We start from the raw sequence: 21,703 nt of genomic DNA on the forward strand, positions 1-21,703 counted from the left end.
CTCCAATCCATTCGTCTCAAAGCACTCACTCCGTCCCCTAAATATTGTCTTACTTTGACTCGACACAGATTTTAAGAAATATAATAAAAAATGATTTTAAAAAAATTAATGGAACGTGGATCCTACTTTTATATATTAATTTTATAATAAAATGTGAGTAGAAATGGGTTAGTGTAATACGGGGTCCACTACAAAAAATGATAAAATGTGAAATGAGACAAATTTTGTGGGACGAACGAAAATGGAAAAATAGAATAAACTTTCAGGGACGGAGGGTGTATGAATTATTTCATTCTTAGTCCTTTTCTAAAAAACATTTTATTTTAAAAATTCAACTACACTGATAATAATGTGACCTCGCTCAATAACACTATTTCCACTATCCTTTCTTCATCTCTTTTACTTTTACTGATTATGCATCCAAACTCGTGGCTAAATAGATGTTAATGGAATAGTTATATTACATCTTAAAATCATTTTATACTAATAAAAACATAAATATGTAACTAATAGAGTAATATTGTTATACTACTTGATAACTAAAATTGATCCAGTTTAAATTTCTCAAAATATTAAATATTAGTGTGCACTAATGTATGTTATGTGATCATAATTATTAATTCGATGTTGAGTATTGGTAATTTTGTTCATTTAAAAATAAGCATAATATTAATTCTTGTGTATTGTTGACGTAGTCAAAATTTGATCTCAGAGTAAATTCGTTAACCTTGAATGTGATGATACTTATTTAGTGAATAAGCGATTAAAATATGTGCCACAATTTTGCGGTCGTCGTCAACATGGTTGCTTTGCTACTGCCTCGAATTCTTATTTCACCAAACTGAAAGAAACCTTTTTGTATGCAAAACCCTAATTCGATTAACAAGTAGATTGTGGAGAGAAATGAGCTCAGAGGTGTTGCTCAATTACGATCCTCCGGAGCTGAGTTTCCAATGTAAGTTTCATCTTTATCGCAGTTTGACCTTTTTTCGGTTTCGATTGTAGCTTCTTTCTTGGGTTTGATAATCTCATACTAACCGGTTGCTGTTATCGGGTTGTTGTGTTTGCTCAGTTGATCAGAACAGACAGCTATCATCTTCTGTCCGATTGTTGAATAAAACCGACAATTATGTTGCTTTCAAGGTGGGTTTATTTGTTCTTATTCCGATTAATTTTTCATGATGTGTGATGTTTCGTTTTTTGTGAAAATATGTAACATAGTTGCCTCTGTTTGTGGGCTATGTGTTCAGCTCAAGTCCACTAATCCGAGATATTATGTGGTTCGACCAAGAATTGGAATTCTGTTGCCTCAATCAACTTGTGAAATCAAAGGTTCTTATTTTATTGTTTTCCTAAAATGGATATAAGCATCAAGGAGCCATTTAGTTTGAGATTGTTCCTTTTATTCTTGCATCATTTTGAAAGAACTCAACTTGGCGCATTTTGTAGTGACAATGCGAGCCCTGAGGGAATCTCTGCACAGTGTGAGGTCCAAGGACAAGTTCATGATTGAAAGTGTAGCTGCAGCTCCTGATACAACCGTGGAAGATGCTCGGAAACTGGTAAATGCTTAGTCTGATGTTCGCCTTTCTGATGCTTGTATTTTAACGACTACATGCTTGGCCTGATTGTGATGAGTGCTTCCAAATATGTTGGTTAAAAATATGTACAATATTTAGAGATAGTTCCCTGCATTATCATTAGTTGTTAATCTTTGTTACTTGTTTATTTCGCATAGAAGTCTGCTAGTAGTTTATTTTAGATGGGGGTATGTTTCATTCTTTCAGAAATATATTGAGTTCAGCATTTGCTATTGGCCTTTTTTGGAGGAGGTTTATTTTGTATCGGTAGATATACTATTACTTTGATGATTTTGAATTTTGAATTAAAAAAAAAACCCCCCAAATTTCATTTATTAAAAAAATGCTTTTCGTGTTTATATGTTAGTTAACTTTCTGGTTCATTATTTTTGTAACTTTGTTGGTTTATATGGATTATGTAGTTTGATAAGGAGTCCGGACATCCTATTCCTATTCAAGAGTTCATACTACGAGTCAATTACAGTAGGCCAACAGAATCTTCACCCACATCTGTCATTGAAAGTACAGATGTATCTGCTCCTGAGGTTGGCTTATTAAAATTTAGAGATTTACTTGATTTTCAAAGCCAGGATAACCACTTCATCTTTTGGTTGGTTACTCCAGGTTACTAGACCTCATATGGAACCTGATGAGAATGGTTTACGGGTAAAAAATATGTTTCTCTCTTGCCGATTTATTTTCCACTCCATGGGCATGATCTGGTTAGCTGGGATAGTGACTTGTGCTTTTTTTTTGTTATTGCAGGTCGCTAGCTCTGTCACTGATTCTCATGACAATAATTTGCGGGTGAAAAGCCATTTTACTCTCGCATATTTGTTTTCTCCACTCACAAATATCAATACACAAAGTGGGGATGATGACAACTTCTTTTGGGTTTATGCATAATGCAGGTTATCAACAATGTTAACGAACTTCATAGCAATGGCAAACAGGTAGACTTTCATTTTCTTGCACCCCTTTCATTGATTCATAGTGAAAGCTTAATCTTCGATATTTCTCTTAGTTTAATCACGCCTTGTCTTAAGTTGAGTGGAATAAAAAGTGCGGGGGTCACATTTCAGCATGTTTAAGTATTGTAGTTGTTCCATTGAAGTCATGATGACTAACTTGCTTTTGAAGTGTTATGAGGTTTCAGAAAAGATGCAATGATTCAACAATCATCTGTTTAACCATTTTAACTTTTGGGATTTTTATTGCTGCAACTGTTAGGTTTCTTGAGTGATATATATAATCTTCCTAGTCTTTCAATGCTGTAGAATGAAAATTTATGTTTTTGTTCTTTTACCCATTTCTAATTATTCTGGTTTATTTATGAAAAAATAAAAACAGGACTGAAGATGCACTCTCAGTTATTTGTCTTTAAGAACCTTTCATGAATCTATCAACTACACATATCGAAATAAGTCCATACATTTCTTTATTTATATTGTATTTGACCAGCAATACCATGCACATGTCTGTGGTGTAGGATAGTGCTAGCAGTTAACTTCACATTATCATTCTTACTAAGTGTTGTCTGATCCTTCTGCAACACAATGTTCAATGTATCTTGCAGGAAAAGGATATCACTTGTAGTGGTGACTCAATTCTCAAGCGCTTTATCAGCAATTGCACTGGTGAATCAATTCTAAGGGAGGTCATTGGTAGCTTGCTGATTTTAGTCTTCTTATACCTCATGAAACAGACGATATCATGGATCTGGTATTCAACTCTAAGTCTATGTTTGCTTTGCATATATAACTGGGATACTATTTCCTTTATTCTCTAATATTTTGGACCTAGCTTGGCATTTCACCGAGGATTTTGCTTGGTTGGTTATTAGTCTAGGCCAGTGTTGAGTAATCCCCCGAAAGTGTTGAGCCCGTCTTCTTAGAGGGTGTTTGGCTGAGCTTGTAAGCTCCTTAAAACAACTTATAAACTGTTTAGGAGCTTATAAGATCTTGCAAAGTGTTTAGCAAAATAAGCTCCCCAAAACATAAATTCCCGAACCCCAATTTAAGGTTTCATATTCGTATAAGCAACAATTTTTCTGCAAAAGAAAATCTAACTATATACACTTTCAATTCCATTTATATTCTATTTTTACTCTTTAACTTAGTATTCACTTTGTACCTTATAAGTTCAATTATCCCGCCATTTTTACAACTTGTAAGCCCTCCAAACACCCCCTTAGTTCTGCAACAACAGTTCATCATCATTCACCTACAAACCTTTGCAAATGGCAAATTTGTTTCTTTTAGAAGATAGGTTACACTAAGCATGAACTTTATTAGTATTCTAAAAGGGACTTCTGTTGTCTCAGTCAAATTTGTTGGTTCTTAACATTCTCGGTCATGCTGGATAGATGGAAACTCTCTGCCCCTTCAACCATTATAAGTTGTAATCAGATTTGAGTTTTATGGTTACAGGAGTCTGGTAATGTTTGTGGCGATGGTGATTATAAAGATGATGAAGAAATTGGTGTCTGACTCTGTTGAAGACTGGATAGTGAAAACTCTTCTGCATATCGTCATGTATATTCTATTTGGGCGCAAGGAAAACACAGGCCTTACGTAGCACTCTGCCTTCTTGTGTCAATGTTATTGATAAACATGGTTATGAAAAGAAGTAAGCATTCCATGTCAAGCTATGCCTGCATGCAAATTAGAAGAATTTGGAGTTTTGTACATGTTTTCTTTTAGACAGCGTATATTATTACAATGGAATAGACTACAGATAGTGATGTCAAACATTTGCCACGCACGTAAATGAGAGCCACACCCACACTGAAAGGTGGTACTATTTTTGCCACCATGTTAATATGTTATTGATTCTTCACTTGAATCATTATCCTGAAAACATCATTTTGTTCGAGTTTGTGCAGTTTTGTTCATTCAAGCTCTTCCCCAATACGCAATGCCTGAAGTTGCATTTTCTCGAGCAGTGCAGACCAAATTGTTCGTTACTTAGTTTGTAATAGATTGAGAACCAAATTGTTTGTAATAGTATCATTGCTTCTTAAAATAGCCTTGAATTTGTGTTGTTTGTTCATTCAAAGCTTATTTGAAGCTTAACATCTGGAGTTGCATTTTTTTGCTTAATGTGCATAGCATACTTTTGACATAAACTCTTTTTTGATCTGTGTGATGTGAAAAGTAAAAACAAACTTCACTACGGTTCGTTCATTCAAACGCTGAATTGATGTGAGAGTATAAAATGAAAAAGAAAATTGAAAACATTGTGTTGAGATAAAAAAAAAACCATAGCTAATTCAAAGCAATACGCTTCGGCAGCATGTGTGACACACGCACCACGAGATTGGTCGAGACGGTAACATGGTATGCTGTGAGATAAATGGCACACCATTGCGTACTATCTCACCAAAACAGCCACCTCCCACTCGTCCCTTGCACCTTTCATCCGAGAACAACATGCTACTGAGGCAGCGTTGTTGATATCCTTAAGGTTCGAACCGATGGGTATCACCTGGCCCTAAGGCAGCACTACATGAGTCTAGTTCAACTTTAACGTAGTTTAATACAATTAAAAATCGCGATGCAAAAATTATTGACAAATGGTCGAACTAACCTATTCAAGGGGTTACAAATACATTCTTTATCAAGTTCAATTCGAAGAGAAGTAAAGTCCAGCATAGGAAAAATAACTAAAATAAACAAGTTCACAAAAAATTACTACCGATTTTCTCCAACGCATAGAGGCCATACAATCTTCTTCGAATAAGATAAGGCGCCTCATCTGGAGCAACACTTGACATAGAGAGACGTTCACAATAATTTAATTAACTGATCTAACAGCTAATAACAAGCACACTATTCAATAGGAAAAGGTTAACTCCATTGTGATGAAAAGCGATACTGCTGAAACAGTAGCAATGCAGAGGCAGAGAGAGGTCTTTAAAAGCTACCGGCAGAGCTGCTCAACAGCCGTTACAATCTGTCCAGGTTGGACAACAGTCCACTCCTCCAACGTCCCAGCATAAGGAGTAGGCACGTCCTGCGACGAGAGGCAAACAATTGGTGCGTCCAAATAGTCGTTGAAATTCTCATTTATTGCAGCGGTAAGGCTGGCCCCAATACCACCTGTTCTCATGCACTCCTCAACGATTAATACCTTGTGCGTTTTCTTAATGGAGTTTCCGATTGTGTAGAGATCAAAGGGCTTCAAAGATCTAATGTCGATCACTTCTGGGTCATAGCCTTTGTTAACCAGAGTCTTGGCAGCTTGCATGACATGGTATCGCATCCTAGAGTATGTTAAGATCGTAACATGCTCACCGGGCCTCACCATCTCTGCTTCTTCTAGTGACACTACATACTCTTCATCTGGAATTCTTTCCTTTAAGTTGTATAGGAGCACATGTTCGAACAGAACCACGGGGTTCTCACTGCGGATGGCAGCCTTCATCAGACCCTTGGCATTGTATGGGGTCGAACAGGCAACCATCTGTATTCCGGGGATTGACTGGAAGTAGGACTCGAGCCTCTGTGAATGCTCGGCCCCAAGTTGGCGTCCAACTCCTCCTGGCCCTCGGATGACAGTTGGAATCGTGAATTGCCCCCCTGAGGTGTAGTGCAACATGCCACAGTTGTCAGATATTTGGTTGAATGCCAAGAGAAGAAATCCCATGTTCATGCCCTCAACGACTGGCCTTAGACCTGTCATAGCTGCCCCAACGGCCATGCCAGTAAAAGAGTTTTCAGCAATGGGTGTATCAAGCACCCTCAGATCTCCATACTTGTCAGCAAGACCCTTGCTGACCTTGTATGAACCACCATAATGTCCCACATCTTCACCAAATATACAAACTCGGGGATCCCTCTCCATTTCTTCCTCCAGTCCTTCTCTAAGGGCTTCAAACAGCAGCACTTCATGCCTAGAAATATCGAAATCCAAAATTTGAATGACATATTTGAGGTATCACCCACAATGCATCATTCAAGGATTTGCGACCAGATCAACAGAGAATAATATGAAACACAATTGCAAATTAAAGAGATAAACATGATTGCATCACCATATATAAATGTCTCCAACACTGCAATAGCTTGAGTATAGAATCTCACATGTGTTCACACAATTCCACCAATTCATTTAAAATTATAATCAGAAATTTATACTTACATTGATTAGAAAGATCTTTAATGTGAACAAGAAAACATGCACTTCAAGGGAAAAATATTGCCACCCAAACTATGGCCATTTTTAAACTTTGCAAACTAAGTTGTTTTGTTGCAATATGCAGCCTGAACTTTGCAAAACGTAATACTTTACAGCCAGCAGCCAAAATATGCATTAGATGTCAGTTATTAACTCTATCTTTGTCTTGTTAGGAGTTAAAGCTAATTCTTATCACACACGAAGTGCTCACAGTTGATTAACACATGAAGTGCTCGCATTAGATGTCAGTTATTAGAATATGCTGGTTCTTAACGAAAAAAGGAGAAAGGTTTAGCCACTCCATAAAACATCATATGTTTAGAAGCCTATCGTTTGATTAACATGGGAACTTATAACTATAACCAGCACATGACTGACATTGTGCCAAAGAGACAAAACAGAAGCCATATGCAAAGTTAACAACGAAAAGCCTTACCCTGGTTTGGAAGCCGCTGATGCAGGATTTTCAGCCTGTGCCTGGATACCAAAAAATGAAACAATACATAGGTCGACCATGCCCAAGTACAAACCAAATAATTTACATTGAATGCAATAAAGAAATTGATGCAGCAACAAGCCTAACTACGCAATACTAACCGCAACTGCCTTAGTAGTGATTTTCCCAGCCTTGCGAGATTTATCAACTCGCCAGGAGATCGGCCTCGCCTCAGATCTGATGACTGTGAAACCAACAAAACGTGAACAGCGGAATACAACGTGGAATCCAATCATTTATAACAGTATTTAAATTATACATGAGCAAAACTAAGATTCAGCTATAAAAAATCTAGTAATTTCAGTTACTATATATTACTAGTATCTGAATTTTTACATGAGCAAAAATAAGATTCAGAGAAGGAGAGGTTATGTACATGGAAGAGAAGGGGGAGAGAGCGCAGGCGAATTGACGGCGTTGGCAGCTGCGGCCGATGAAACTCCAAATGAAGCTTCCATTGAAGCTTCTGTCTCTACAAATGTAGTATGCGTTTGAAGTTGTGAGGGTGGAGAGAGATCAGAAGCAGGGTGGTAAGGCGGAAAAAGTGGCTAGGGAGAGAGAAATTGGGGAGGCGGAGATGCAAACGCAAATAGGTGGCCAGATTTGAGCAAAGATTCAGGACATATAGCAATGACGATGATTCCAATGACGATCTATCTGTATTTTCTTGCTCTTTGATTTTTTTTTTGATAGCGGCATAGCGCTGTGTGAATGCCGAAAAAACTATAGGTCAAAATCAATGGTGGTGATCAAATTATTTTAAAAAATTCAATTGCTTACTTGCTATATATTGGTGATGTTTTACAATTAAAGAAGTCGTTTTTATTATAAATATATTACTCCTACGTCATTTAACTCATCAATAGAATCAATAAGATATAATTTTTCGATTGTCAATTTACATACAATTTCAAAAAGAAAATTAGTCGTAGAATACTAAAATAAAATCAAACTTCACAAAAACAAATTACTTTTTTTAGTTGCAGGACAATCAAAATTTAGTAAATTTTATTATTATTTTTTCAATAATATGCCCTTTTTTATATTTGGATATATATAAAAAATAGAATATTTTGATGGTATGCTTTTACAAAATGTTGTTAATATTTTAATTTTAAAAAATTCATAAAATTGAAGCTTAATTTATTATTTCTATCTGATTAATTGAAGGACAAATGAAGAAATCAAACTTTGATTTTTTATGACTTTTATAAAATTAAAAATGTTAATAACATTTTTTTATTATATTTGAATCTAACTAACTATATGTAAAAAACAACTTTAAACAAGTATCAAACGAGGATAATACTCACATAAAGTATGCATCATATTATTTTCCTACTTTTAGATACACATTTTGATTATTTTTTTTAGATTCATTGTAAATTTATAATGATATTTTGTTACGAATAGACATACTTCATATCCTTAAATTGCAGTTCAATAGTAGCTCACCTGTTATTTACCTAAGTTTTTCAAAATAATTATCCTTGTTCAATGACTTTTTCATATCACTAGATCTGACTCCTCAAATTTTATTCTTTTGGAGCTCGATTTTGATAAAATTGTATTCCAACAATAACACTAAGACAAAATTTTATGCGAAAAATCGATTTTAATTTACAAGAAAAAGGTAGGCTAATGACCTAAAAATGAATTTATCACAAGTTCATTTCAGCAAAATGGCTTGTAAACTGATCGATCAGCCCATCCAATTTATAACATTCTGATCCAAAAATTTCTATTACTACTCTATTTTTTATCTTAGTATTAATTATTTACTGCTTTAACTTATTGATGATTGCAAAATTTTCGCCATATATAAACCTGACATCTTCAATAGTGATAATTAATATCGAGATATACTAATAGTATTATTGCATTGAATTATGATAAAAGCTAAATGTATTAATGTATTAATCAATATAAACAACTAGTATGTTTGAGGTAAAACACATGCAAATAATTAATTGTTAGCAGCCTCTTATTGTTCATAAATTCGTAATGGTTGAGTGTTTATTATCAGCTAGTTTCACTCCCGTGCGATGCACGACACATTATATCTTCTTCTTTTCTTTTTTAGTTTGTCCTACTAAAGATGTCACATTTTATTTTTATAAAAAAGTTCTCTCACATTAATATAAAAAAAAGTATATTTTCCCTTTGCACTTCACCCACAAAATAAAGCCTCCTAAAACTTTGTAAGTATGATATCTTCTATGGAAGGGGGAGTATATAATATCAAATTATTATGCATAATGAATATTAATTAAAATCTTTTACATATCTATTACAAAAAGTGCAAACACACATCAACGACGTATAATTAAGAAATATATAATTCAATAGTGAAACAATATCACCAACGAATATAAAAATATAGTAATTAAGAATTCATCAACAAAATTACAAAATACTTCATTCATAAGTTTTGGAAGATATATGTTCAAAGAGATGTACTATATTTTAACTTGTAAAATATAGATACAGAGTGACACATATATTAATAAGGATTTACTTATTAATATTACATTTAATTTATAAACTTCATTTTAGTTTCATCAATAGTATACTCCACAAATTAATAATATTCTAAACAACAATTTGAAATAATTATTAAACTATACTAATATATTATAGTCCAAAACAATAATACTAATAAACTATGCCTTGAATGTATATGGCAAAAATACAATTAAGTGATCAATAACAACCAAGAAAAGCTGTCCTTTTTTAATAAAACTGTTTCTCTTTGAATGAAATTTGTTGGAGTTGTTCCATAGGAAGGGTAGTATTGAATTCTTGGCAAATTTGAAACTGTAGAATGCCATTACATGGAGTGATTCTACGTGGTGTGTAAGATTCTACATGGTGTGTAAAGGATGTGTTACAAAATGTGACAAATTAAGGTTGAGAATATGTTGACATATACATGTTGTCTGATCGAACTGCCTTGCCAAGGTATGATAATTTTGTTTGTATAATGGGAGTATGGACTCTATTTTTTCTCACAAAAAAAATTGAAAATAGAAACAATGGATCCCTCCCTAATTTGATCACGAAGCTTAATTTGTAAGGTGCCGAGACATGTTCCTTGAATCCTATTGGTCTGCATGGAAAAGGAATATAGTAACAATTAATGGTTTTAGATAAATAAAAAAATATTAATAAAATAAGAAATGACATACATAACTTACGATCATAGAAAATACATTCCAAGGAAACTACATTTGATTTGTCTACGTATTTAGCCATTTCAAAAATACGAGCACATTGGCGTTGTCTGATTTAGTTATTGCTAGGCTTTAGATCATGTAGGAATGTGAATTACATGACTTCAATTCTTTCCTCTGGTAAAATTACAATGTTAGTAACACACAGTGGCGGATCCACTTGAGAACAAAAGGGTACGAGTGTACCTCCAAAACAAATCACAGCAAGTGGTCCAGTGGTAGAAAGCTCTACTATGTTTAGTGGAGGCGCAGGTTCGAATCTGTCCCTGTGCAAGATTTCGTATAATTTAGCATTTAACTTCTCATTTTCATGTTTATGAGCAGTTATGGATTCTAAATCATTACTCCATTTCGTTTCTAAATCAATTATCTCTCCTCTAATTATTATACATTTACGGAGTACATCTATTTGTTTTGCTCTTCCAACCGTCTAATATATTTCATTCATGTAAACCCTTTTTAAATTTTTTTAATACAATTCATATTTTTTCATTTCTCAATTTCTCATGAATTAATTTAATTATCATCTAATACATTTAATTTCTTATCTGAGTTAGTAACTTTAAAATTTTAATCTTATAGAACCGTAAAAAGTGCTTTCAACTCCTAACACATTTATCTTTATGTAAGAGAATTTATTTTAAATAGTGGAAGGTAATAATACCAATAAGTAACTCACTTTTACATAGTGATAAATATTTTTAATAAAAAATGATATAGATTTTGGTTGAAAAAAATCTATTAGAAAGAATATAAAAGATTCGTCGAATTTTGAAACTTCAGATCACTAGGATTATTTATCGTATCCCCAACTAAAAATTCTGGATCCGCCACTGGTAACACATTAGTCACACAAAAAGAACACTTACATTTTAAATCATAAAAAGCAAGTTTTTTTTAATCATGGAAAATTAGTAGTTTAAGATTATCTCCTACTTAGCAATTAACAAAATTCAGTGAATCACAAGAATATAGGATCAATCAAATAAGAACACAGTGGCATGATTAACAAAAATTACTCCTCATTGAATTAATCGACCCTCTGATGAGATGATATTTTAGAAACTTCATATCATGAACGATAACATCGAATCGATAACTCTACGTTATTAACAAAAGCATAATTTGAACGCCATTCAAAAATTATTTGTTATTATTATCCAACAAACATAAAATGAAGCCCATCTATATCGATAACTCTACGTTATTAACAAAAGCATAATTTGAACACCATTCAAAAATTATTTGTTATTATTATCCAACAAACATAAAATGAAGCCCATCTATACTATTAACATGCAACAAATCCAAGCCCCCTAACTCAAGTGGTTGAGGGGCAATGATATCACGCCATTCTAGAGGTCACGTATTCGACCCCTGGGAGGCCCATCTTGGGGAATAATTTCCCCGGGGGTTCTTGAGTCCTGGTCTGGACCCAGGCGCTGAGGGAGATAGGTTAACTAGGTCCCCTTGATTGGGTTGATAGGTTAACTGGTCTGGACCCGTGCTTGGGTAAGGTTGGCTGACTCATTCCTTCCCATCCCGACAACGAAGCGCAACTCGGTGATAAAACGCTTCACCTCCGACAGTTAGGCCGGGGGTCCGAGTCACTTTGGGGGTAGATGGGGAACCATCGCCGATCCTCTTAAAAAAAAAAAAACAACAAACAAGTTATACAAAATGAAGCCCATCTATACTAGTAGTATTTATCCAAAATTGATACTTAAATGAAGCTTCTAGCCTCTAGGCCAGTCCATACTATTGTTGCATCACGGAGTAGTATTTATACTACACAAATAGTAATAAATTTTAAAAAATAAACAATAGGAGCAAAAAATGAAGCTTCTAGGTTCGTCTATACTAATTTGTTGCATCATACTTCCTTCTTCGTCCCTCTATTATTGAGATATTTTTTTAATACAAAAATAAATATAGTTAATTAAATAAATTAAGAATAATATAGATAAACAAGCTATAATAAAATTTAAAAGAGAATAAAATAGATAATAAAAAGAAAAATAGGCGAGAATAAAATAATAGAATTATTTCTGTTATGTTTGCTATAAAAGAATAATTCAAAGAAATTCAAAAAAGAATACGAGCCGATTATAAGAAGACGGATGAAGTATTTATATAAGATCACAACACATAATAAACTAAGGGCGTGTTCGTTTTGTCTTAGTCTGAAATCAAAGAAATGAAACTGGAAGGAAATGAAACTAGTATGGCCCACTTGTATACACATAATTGTATGCATTCGGTATAACATAAAGAGTGAACTACATAAAACATCCCTGACGTTTCTATTTGTTTCACTCCAGACTTCTGATTTTTAAAAATATCGCCACAAGACTCTGGCCTTTAACATAATCACGTATCAGGTTTTTCGGACTAAAAGACCATTCAGCCCTAAAAGGGCATTATGGTCATACCACAATGATTCTGCATGATGACTGCAACCACTGGCTTGATTTGACGGTCGCGCGTCAGCTGTCAGTTATGATGGGTGCGTCAGCGGCGGTTCAGTCGACATACCACACAATCACGCCACGTATTGAGGACTTCAGACGTGATTTATCAAAATAACTTTCAAAAATTTCATAAGCCTTTTTTCTTCTTATATTAAGCGTAATGCATTTTGAGAACATGTAAGTAAATTAGGTACACACATTCTTAAATCTGTAACCAATTAGTAAAATAGTGTGATCAGAATAAGATGTTATACTCTCTCGGTCTGAAACATAAATAAAATAAGATAACCCATTCAATAAAACATAAATAAAATAAGATGCCTCATTTCAATATAGCAGAATTTAAGGCAGCAATGGTTGCTGGGAAAGTGAAATCTGTAATGGGGCTGCAGAAACCAGCAGCGGCTCCAGCTAAGCAAAGGCCCGCCGCCGCCGCCAAACCGCCGTGGTCAACCACCGCCAAGCCGCCGCAGAAGGCCTCCGCCGCCCCTTTCTCGCGCTACTTCCCGCGCGCGTCGGTTCAGGTCCAGCCCTGCCCTCCCGACGCCGCCGAACTCCTCCGCCTCGTCGAGGAATTGCGAGAGAGCGAGTCGCGCTTGAAGACCCAAATTAGAGAGTCCGTGTCCATCGATATCTATATGTATAAATCTTTTTTTTGGAGTTTAGATGCGTCTGCAACAGTTATGCACCTTTTGTTCTTTATTGGCAATTAGTTTATAATTTCATAGTTGAATTTGAATCTTTTTTCTTATTTTAATTTTAAAAGCATACTTTCGTATTTTTCATTGTGATCATGATCCAATACAAAGTGCTCTTTTTTTTACTTTCTGCAATTTTTTTTAAATATGTGAGTGTAACAGATAGTGTGTTGTGAGTGTAGCAGACTATCAAACAAACTCAAGACACACACATAATTATGTGAGTATAAAATCTCATCACATAATTATTTTAAATCTTAGTGATTCTAATAAATTAAAAACTAACACTCCAAATGAACAATTAAAAATATAGACTTTAACCAACTTCTTCAATTTTCTAATTTTATTTCAAATTTATTACTAATAGTAATTTCACCAATAGACTAAATACAGCCACGTAACTTTATTTATTTGGAGTACATATAATATGATTAATAATTCTTTAAGGAACTGGGTATTAGAAGAAAAAAAATGAAGAATCAGTACTAGAATTAGACAATACTACTATATTTGAACTATATTTGATTGTTGACGGATTATATTGGCAGTACGTGGAACATCAATTTGAGTTGACAAAGGTACAACCCTATTTTCTGCAAAAGTGCCGCCTCCCTGCAGAGTAAGCCTGCAACAGGGTGCAAGATGACTGAAATACCCCTTCAAGGCGTAAGGGCCTTTTAGTCTGAAAAATGGCTACAAATACCTGATATGTGATTATGTTAAACGCCAGAGACTTGTGGCGATATTTTTAAACGTCAGGGGCCTGGAATGAAACAAATGCAAACGTCAGACACGGTTTATGTAGTTCACTCTAACATAAATAAGTTCCACAATTAAAAATGGGGTCACTGTCTCAATGCCAAAAAGACGAAATAAACCCCACACATTTTCAATATTCCAAGCCATATCCTTACATCTTCTCTTCTGGAGCGCCACACCAAATGAAAAAAATACCAAACGCCATTTCCCTGAAGAATTTTAGGTTTCTTGCTCTCTCTCCCCATTCCTCTAATTCGGCTCAAACGCTGCAATTTTGAAGTGTTTCAGAGTAAGGGCATGATTGAATTCTTTGCTCCACCGAGTTGTAGCAAACAAATCAGGAACTAGACAGTAAGTTCGTTTGTGATCTACTGTCGTAGCTCGGATCAACGACGACAACAACGACCGACTTGATTGGAAATTGGTGCTTCACCGCCAAATAGAGCCATTTCTGGCCAATCTGGTGTGAGATGAAGCAAAAAAAATTATTTGCATTTCGTGGAGCAGTGTCGCGCTGCTGCTGCTAGCTCTTTTCTTCTCCTACTGCTCCTCCGTTGAATCGTTGATGCTTCCACGGCTCACATCGGCAGCAATGGTGGTCCGCTCAACGACGCTCAAGTCCGCTACATCACGAAGCGGTAGCTGGTCTATTACTTACATGAGTTCGGCGACAGAGGCGGTCACCGTTGATCCGTCGGTTGTCTTAAAAAAACCCTCACCTCTGAAATGCCTACATAGCGTTGCAGACGTGGAAGAAGGCCATTCTCTCAGATCCCTACAAATCTTACCGCGGAAGATTTGAGCAGCAACTACAGATACCTTCGAGGCTAATGTGCATTGGCGAGAACATAGAGAGAGAAAGAATGCTTCAGCTTGATGCAAATGATTTTCGTTTTTGGGATTTGGGGGTGAGTCCATTCACAAGGGCAACGAAGTCATTGTGCATTCATTTCTTGGTGTGCTGTGTGAACACATAATTAAAAACCACGCTGGAGAAGATAATTAAAACAGTGAGCTATAGTACACTACAGTGCGGGCCCGCGGTGATATAGAGGGTCGTACAATAATAAATGCGGATGTTTTCTCCCCAATTATGCCCAATTAGCAAACACCGAACATGCCCTAATTGAATAAACTACATGAACTAAAAGAAATGAAAAAAATGTAATTTTCTTTTAATTTTATAAATTAAACGAATACTACTATGCTAACAAACAAGCCCCTAGTATTTATCCAAAACCCGAAACTTGTTAGAAGCTTCTAGACCCCCTTGGATAGAAAAGCATAGCTCAGTTTCTTTGCTCTCTTCAACAAGACTCGCATCCCCTCTCCATTTGTATACAAAGCTAGAATTTCCATTCAAGTAGCTGCGCAGAGGAGTTCAGTACCCGGCGACCATGGATTCATCAAAAGTAAATCAACTGAAGCAATTTATCGAACAGTGCAAGGCAAATCCGTCCATTCTCTCCGATCCATCTCTCTCTTTTTTCCGGGAATACGTTGAGAGGTAGTATTATTTATGAAGTAGAATTTTTTTGTGTGTTACCTCTTTCCTTTAGCAAAATTTGTTATTAAAAATGCTGTGGTTAATTCTGTTAAGGATTTGTAATTTAGTAGATGATTCGGCGTGTAGTTCCAATTTTATTTCGATTTTTTCGGTCTGTTGAATGTACTGTAATTGTTTTGATGGTTTTCAGTCTTGGAGGCGAGATTCCGTCGTCTGCAAGGGCTTCTGAAGCGGTATGTTCATGTTCACTCAGATTTTGTGTCTCGTCTTTTCAAATTTTGTTTCATTTCCTTTGGTCTTTTATTCGTACTGGTGAATATGGGCTGGATTAATATAGTGTAGAATCATTCAATGATGAGGAATAAATATCTGCAATTTTTCTTTGATTCCATATGTTGTGCACGTCTTTTTGTTTTTCATTGTTTAGAGATATGACTCGAGTATATTTTGTAAATGACGGACTACAGAAGTCTCATGTAGCACATGATAGTGATGAGGATATGGACAACACTGAGTATGAGACACAGCCACCTCAGGAAGAAGAGGAGCCTGAGATAGTTGAATCTGATATTGAACTCGATGATTCTGATGTTGTGGAGCCTGACAATGATCCTCCACAGAAGGTCTGCACAGCCCACATTTCCTCTTTTCTTTATTTCATCATTTCTGTGAAATTTTAGCAGTAAAATGAGTGTTTGAATGATAAAATTCTCTAGATGGGTGACCCCACTGTTGAGGTCACTGAGGAAAACAGAGATGCTTCTCAGGAGGCTAAAATGCAGGCAATGGAAGCAATTTCTGAAGGTACTTTGCTGCTATGAACATTATTTTTGGCAAGTATTACTAATCAGTAATCACTTTGTGCCATTTAATAATTTTTTCTTTTTATTAAATAGGCAAACATGATGAAGCTATCGAGAGTCTCACCAAGGCTATCATACTGAACCCTACTTCTGCAATTATGTATGCAACCCGAGGTGTATTGCCATATCCCTTTCTTTTGTATTCTTAAATGTGTTACATCATAAATGCTTAGCTAATATGTGTATTTCATTATTAACTTGCAGCTAGTGTCTATATTAAAATGAAAAAACCAAATGCTGCTATTCGGGATGCTACTGCGGCATTAGAGGTATATGTCTTACATTGTTTGAGATATGTAACAATTGTCATTCCACATTTTGTCAGTACATATTATTTTCTGCTGGTTCTATTAATTTAAGAATCTTACTTGATGATAACATGGTATCTTGCAACATAACTGCATTTGGCATTCATGGATTGCATTCAGCTACAACCATCCAAATTAGTAAATAAATATTGCATCAGGATAATGTGTTCTGTACAATAATTTCACATGTAATTTCTGTTGCTTGCATTCTTCCACACTGACATCTCTTTTAAATTAAGGATATCTGCTTGTGGTGGTTTAGATAGTTTTGAATCCTCGATGTTGCATTAACATTGTACCATCAGCATCTGTCTTTTCATATTACATTTTTTGGGAAATGTCTGTGTTACACCCTTCTGTGGCCGATGAAAGTCATACAGATAACTTCTACTGCAGATCAATCCAGACTCTGCCAAAGGGTACAAGTCACGCGGTATAGCACAGGCCATGCTTGGGAAATGGGAAGAAGCAGCCAAGGATCTTCACCTGGCCTCAAAACTTGACTATGATGAGGAAATCAGTGCTGTGCTAAAGAAGGTTGGCTTTTGTATCTTTTTCTGCAGTAAAGCTGTCATAGTATAATAGTAATAGCAACCTATTACTATTGAATGTTTGTTAGGTTGAGCCAAATGCTCATAAGATTGAGGAACATCGTAGAAAATATGATAGGCTTCGAAAAGAGAGAGAAGATAGGAAGAATGAACGCGAGAGACAACGGCGCCGAGCTGAAGCACAGGTGACTCATCTTTCATGTATCACTTGTGTTCTCTTTTACTCCCTAGGCATAAACCAATTTTCCATATTTCCTTTTTGAAGGCTGCATATGAAAAGGCCAAGAGACAAGAGGAATCATCATCAAGTAGAGGAGCTGGGGGCATGCCTGGTGGATTTCCTGGTGGAATGCCAGGAGGTTTTCCTGGGGGTATGCCTGGAGGTTTTCCTGGGGGCATGCCGGGAGGTTTTCCTGGCGGTATGCCCGGAATGGGGGGAGGTATGCCCGGTATGGGGGGAGGTATGCCCGGCATGGGGGGAGGTATGCCCGGTATGGGGGGAGGTATGCCCGGCATGGGGGGAGGTATGCCTGGGAATGTGGACTACAGCAAGATACTGAATGTGAGTTGTTTGTTCAGATCAGTTTTATTTTGTGGACATGGCTATTTAAGGGATACATGATAAATAATTTTTTTTAAAATTTTCATGACATCATCTGTGTTGTTTTCATCAGTTTCATTGTTTGCTATTTCAAAAGTCAGATTCTAACAGCTTGCAATTTATTGTAATGTGACAGGATCCTGAATTGATGTCAGCATTCAAAGATCCTGAAGTCATGGCTGCACTACAAGATGGTATATATTTTCTTGCTCAACTATACAATTTTAATTTTCTAATTTCGTGCTGGTTGATCTTCACATTTCATGCTTTCTACTTTTGCTTTTCAACATCTTTTTAGAAGATAGTTACTATGTTGGCTAATGTATCATTATGTGTTATTGAAAGTAACTTTGCTCAGTATCTTCTTATGGCTTTCTTTGTCGTTACGTATTCTTGTTTTTTGTTATTAACTTAAATTGATTTTTTGTAATGGATAACTTTAGTTACTTGTGCTTAACTATCAGATATCTGGAATTTAGGGATTTGACTAAAATTTCCAGCTGAATGATCACTTGTTTAGAGTTCCAAACTTTCAATGACTTCTCACAAAAAGTTCAACAGACAAAATGAAAAAAGGAATAAAGTTTTCATAGCCTTGCTTTTATCTGTTGGTTTTTATGTATTTAATGTTTGTCAGGTTAAATGTAGAGTGAACTATATATTATCACTTCAGTTGCTTAAGTGGAACATGACTATTGCTTTTAGCTCATTCACTGGTGTGCTATAGTTGCAATCTATGTAGTATTGAAAGTAAATTGATCCAACATTCACCTGCATGATTTGTTGTGTACGTTTATTGAGCTCTTTAATTTCGAATGGTATACCTTGCTTGTATTAAGAATAAGCTGTGTTTCTCATGTGGGCGTTATAGAGCTCAAGATTATGCTCTATATTTTCTAATTTTCTATTCTTGTTGGTTTTTGTTCAGTAATGAAGAACCCTGCTAACCTGGCCAAGCATCAATCGAACCCAAAGGTATCTCCAATTATAGCGAAAATGATGGGTAAATTTGCTGGTCCACAGTGAGTAGTGATTGCTGGCTCCCATTTTGGCTTTATTGGAGGTTTCTATTGTTTGAAGGGCGTCTACATGTTTTCGGATCATGCTTTAAAAACTCTGTTTTAGACAGGAAATGTGTCTTTACAATCTGAGTTCACATATGATATGATTCAATTTACCTCGGAATATGGCAACTTGTGAAGATCATGGATTTGTTGCGTATGTATCTTATAAGTGATCATTTGGGGATGCTAATTTGTTTTATGCCCTACAAACTTGAAGACTAATGCATCTCCCTTTGTTGACAATGTTGTTTGCTCTGGTAATGTAAAGAATTTCAACCTGTTGAAGAAACATTTCCAACTTAATGGTAGTGTTTTTACACGTTCAAAACAGTGCCATGTAAAGCAATACCTATTGGTATTGGAGATGGTGAATTGTTCCACAATATTAAGGCCATCAATGATACTCCTATAATGGAATATAGGAAGAAAGGAATCATGTTTTCTACCTCTATTTTATTCATTTCTCATAGTATTATTTTTTCAAGGGAACGGATTCAAAAATCCCTAACATTTCGGGTTGTGACACCATAGGTCTTTAACAAAAAAACAAAATCGTTAGAGGACCATAACGTTAAATATACTCACAAATCATGTTTTTTTACGAAAATGCCCAAATGGCTTGAAGGGCATTTTCGATAATCCCTAAATTTGCTGACATATGAATTCTGTCACATTTCTGTTAGCAACTTCTTATGTGATTTCCTAATAAGTTCTAGTACTTCATACGTGATTAAAGTTTTGTCAATATTTGTACAAAAAAACTTCTTATATTCCTCTATTTCTAGTTAGTGGTAACAATATACTAGTAATATCAAGTAACAAATTCATTGAGAAACCACAAAAAATATGGAAAAGTGAAGTTATTTATTTATGAAATAATACATAGAAAAAAATATATTTCACATGTAATATTGTAATTATTTTCTTGAAAACACTGATATTTAAACTATTATTTCATTGTATATCATCGAACTAATTTGTAAATTTAAGCCTAACTTTAAGACGATTTAATATTTATTGATAATTTATTAAGAATTTTAATTTAGCTCAAACTGAAATTTTTAACATCATATGAAATTTAGTCTTTATATATAAATTTGCATAGTTTCTTGTCATTCATGATAAAATTGAAACATGAGTAATATTTTTGAAAATATTCAAGCATGTGACATTAGATATTTAATCATTGGAGGTTTTTTTATTAATAATAGTATTTGAAATTAAGATAATGTAAATTTATAAATTAATACTGCAAAATTTGGGTACTTTCATAATAAATAAAATCGATCGATAAACCAAGGTAAAAAAACAAATAAAAATTAGGGGAAATAGAAACATCGAAAAATACCAGAAAATGAGTTTTATAAGGAAGAAAGCATCTCATTTTATTATTTTCATATTAATTAATGCATATAATGATAAATATGTATATTATAAAAAAAATAGAAAGTGTAAATAATGACAATTTTAATTATGTATTAAGTACCATAGCTGATTAGAAAATTAAGTAACAAGTTGTTGAAAAAAATGTGGCAGAAATCACATGTCAACAATATAATGGAGTGACAAAAATACCCTTTTAGGGCATGAGGGTGTTTTGGTCTGAAAAAACATGATTCGTGATTATATTTAACTCTAGGATCCTCTGACGATATTTTTTTTGGTTAGGGACCTGCGGTGTCACAACCCGAAAAGTTAAGGACTTTTGATGCAGTTCACTCTATTTTTTCTTAGTCACGATTTCTATCTCCATTGGAATATTAATTTCTTTCATATACTATTATTGTATTATCCATTTCATTCTATTTTTATTTCTTATCATTTTAGGTTTTGACGAAATTACACATACATTCCCCTCTATCCCATATTACCTGCACATTTCTATTTCATCTCGTTCCAATCCACTTATATTATTGCTATTTATATAAGAATTAGGATAATATATTAGAATTAATTAAGTATTTTCTTGTTTGTGATATCTCATTATACTTAAAATATTAATTAATTTACACTAAAAATTAATTTAAAATTTATGACCTAAAATAAATGGTACTGAGTAACATTGGTTGGAGGAAGTATTATATTGGTGGCTAGGGCTATAAGACCATGTTTATTGGTGTGGGTGCTCGACCCCTGCCTCAGATTTATGTTTATAGAAAAAATTAAAAAAATTAAATTCACGGTCTCTCTTTCACATAGACCATGATCCCATTGACACCCACCTCAAATCGCTTGGTCTTCATATATTTTATTTCAAGTGGCACAATCATTTTTCATAAAATTTATATATCTTTTATATATTTTATTAAAAATTATAAAAATTATACTAAAATTTGTAATTTTTCATTCTCTATTAATAGAGGTCAAATTGGCTATAGTTTTGCACATAAAAAA

The 21,703-nt window shown here is 34.6% G+C and overlaps 3 protein-coding genes across 4 annotated transcripts; 2 read left to right on the forward strand and 1 right to left on the reverse strand.

Moving 5' to 3' along the window:
• Nucleotides 1–758: 758 nt before the first annotated feature.
• LOC121772073 (vesicle-associated protein 1-2-like) lies at nt 759–4,707 on the forward strand. 2 transcript variants are annotated; one of them, XR_006044266.1, is made up of 11 exons: nt 759–955; nt 1,073–1,143; nt 1,251–1,332; nt 1,450–1,562; nt 2,003–2,125; nt 2,205–2,246; nt 2,346–2,387; nt 2,492–2,533; nt 3,157–3,302; nt 4,010–4,373; nt 4,465–4,707. XR_006044266.1 is itself a non-coding variant. In XM_042169023.1 (10 exons), the coding sequence occupies exons 1-10, from the start codon at nt 904–906 to the stop codon at nt 4,155–4,157; spliced, it is 861 nt and encodes a 286-aa protein (XP_042024957.1). In that variant the 5' UTR covers nt 759–903; the 3' UTR covers nt 4,158–4,707. The 2 variants fall into 2 exon arrangements, 1 of the variants encoding a protein (XP_042024957.1); XM_042169023.1 differs by having other exon boundaries at nt 4,010–4,707.
• A 496-nt stretch (nt 4,708–5,203) lies between these two features.
• Nucleotides 5,204–7,994, reverse strand: LOC121772661 (pyruvate dehydrogenase E1 component subunit beta-like). The gene is made up of 4 exons (XM_042169850.1): nt 7,631–7,994; nt 7,356–7,438; nt 7,195–7,235; nt 5,204–6,474 (listed from the first exon to the last, which is right to left on the reverse strand). Exons 1-4 carry the CDS (start codon nt 7,710–7,712, stop codon nt 5,502–5,504), a joined length of 1,179 nt encoding a protein of 392 aa, XP_042025784.1. The 5' UTR covers nt 7,713–7,994; the 3' UTR covers nt 5,204–5,501.
• A 7,661-nt stretch (nt 7,995–15,655) lies between these two features.
• Nucleotides 15,656–19,637, forward strand: LOC121769853 (FAM10 family protein At4g22670-like). Its single transcript, XM_042166618.1, has 11 exons — nt 15,656–15,922; nt 16,113–16,155; nt 16,390–16,545; nt 16,639–16,726; nt 16,819–16,899; nt 16,990–17,054; nt 17,490–17,630; nt 17,713–17,829; nt 17,910–18,206; nt 18,382–18,439; nt 19,174–19,637. Exons 1-11 carry the CDS (start codon nt 15,813–15,815, stop codon nt 19,269–19,271), a joined length of 1,254 nt encoding a protein of 417 aa, XP_042022552.1. The 5' UTR covers nt 15,656–15,812; the 3' UTR covers nt 19,272–19,637.
• The last annotated feature ends 2,066 nt before the right edge of the window (nt 19,638–21,703 follow it).

Source organism: Salvia splendens, chromosome 16 (assembly GCF_004379255.2).
Source record: "Salvia splendens isolate huo1 chromosome 16, SspV2, whole genome shotgun sequence".
Taxonomy (NCBI): domain Eukaryota; kingdom Viridiplantae; phylum Streptophyta; class Magnoliopsida; order Lamiales; family Lamiaceae; genus Salvia; species Salvia splendens.

Bases quoted from the DNA above. Each gene is read 5' to 3' on its own strand.
- LOC121769853 (XM_042166618.1), top strand. From the start codon at position 15,813: ATGGATTCATCAAAAGTAAATCAACTGAAGCAATTTATCGAACAGTGC. The intron at 16,546-16,638 runs GTCTGCACAGCC...AAAATTCTCTAG, and splicing joins ACAATGATCCTCCACAGAAG to ATGGGTGACCCCACTGTTGA. The intron at 17,631-17,712 runs GTTGGCTTTTGT...AATGTTTGTTAG, and splicing joins TCAGTGCTGTGCTAAAGAAG to GTTGAGCCAAATGCTCATAA.
- LOC121772661 (XM_042169850.1), bottom strand. From the start codon at position 7,712: ATGGAAGCTTCATTTGGAGTTTCATCGGCCGCAGCTGCCAACGCCGTC. The intron at 7,236-7,355 runs GTTAGTATTGCG...TTTGGTATCCAG, and splicing joins TCACTACTAAGGCAGTTGCG to GCACAGGCTGAAAATCCTGC. The intron at 6,475-7,194 runs GTAAGGCTTTTC...CGATATTTCTAG, and splicing joins TCAGCGGCTTCCAAACCAGG to GCATGAAGTGCTGCTGTTTG.
- LOC121772073 (XM_042169023.1), top strand. From the start codon at position 904: ATGAGCTCAGAGGTGTTGCTCAATTACGATCCTCCGGAGCTGAGTTTC. The intron at 1,144-1,250 runs GTGGGTTTATTT...CTATGTGTTCAG, and splicing joins ACAATTATGTTGCTTTCAAG to CTCAAGTCCACTAATCCGAG. The intron at 1,563-2,002 runs GTAAATGCTTAG...TGGATTATGTAG, and splicing joins TGGAAGATGCTCGGAAACTG to TTTGATAAGGAGTCCGGACA.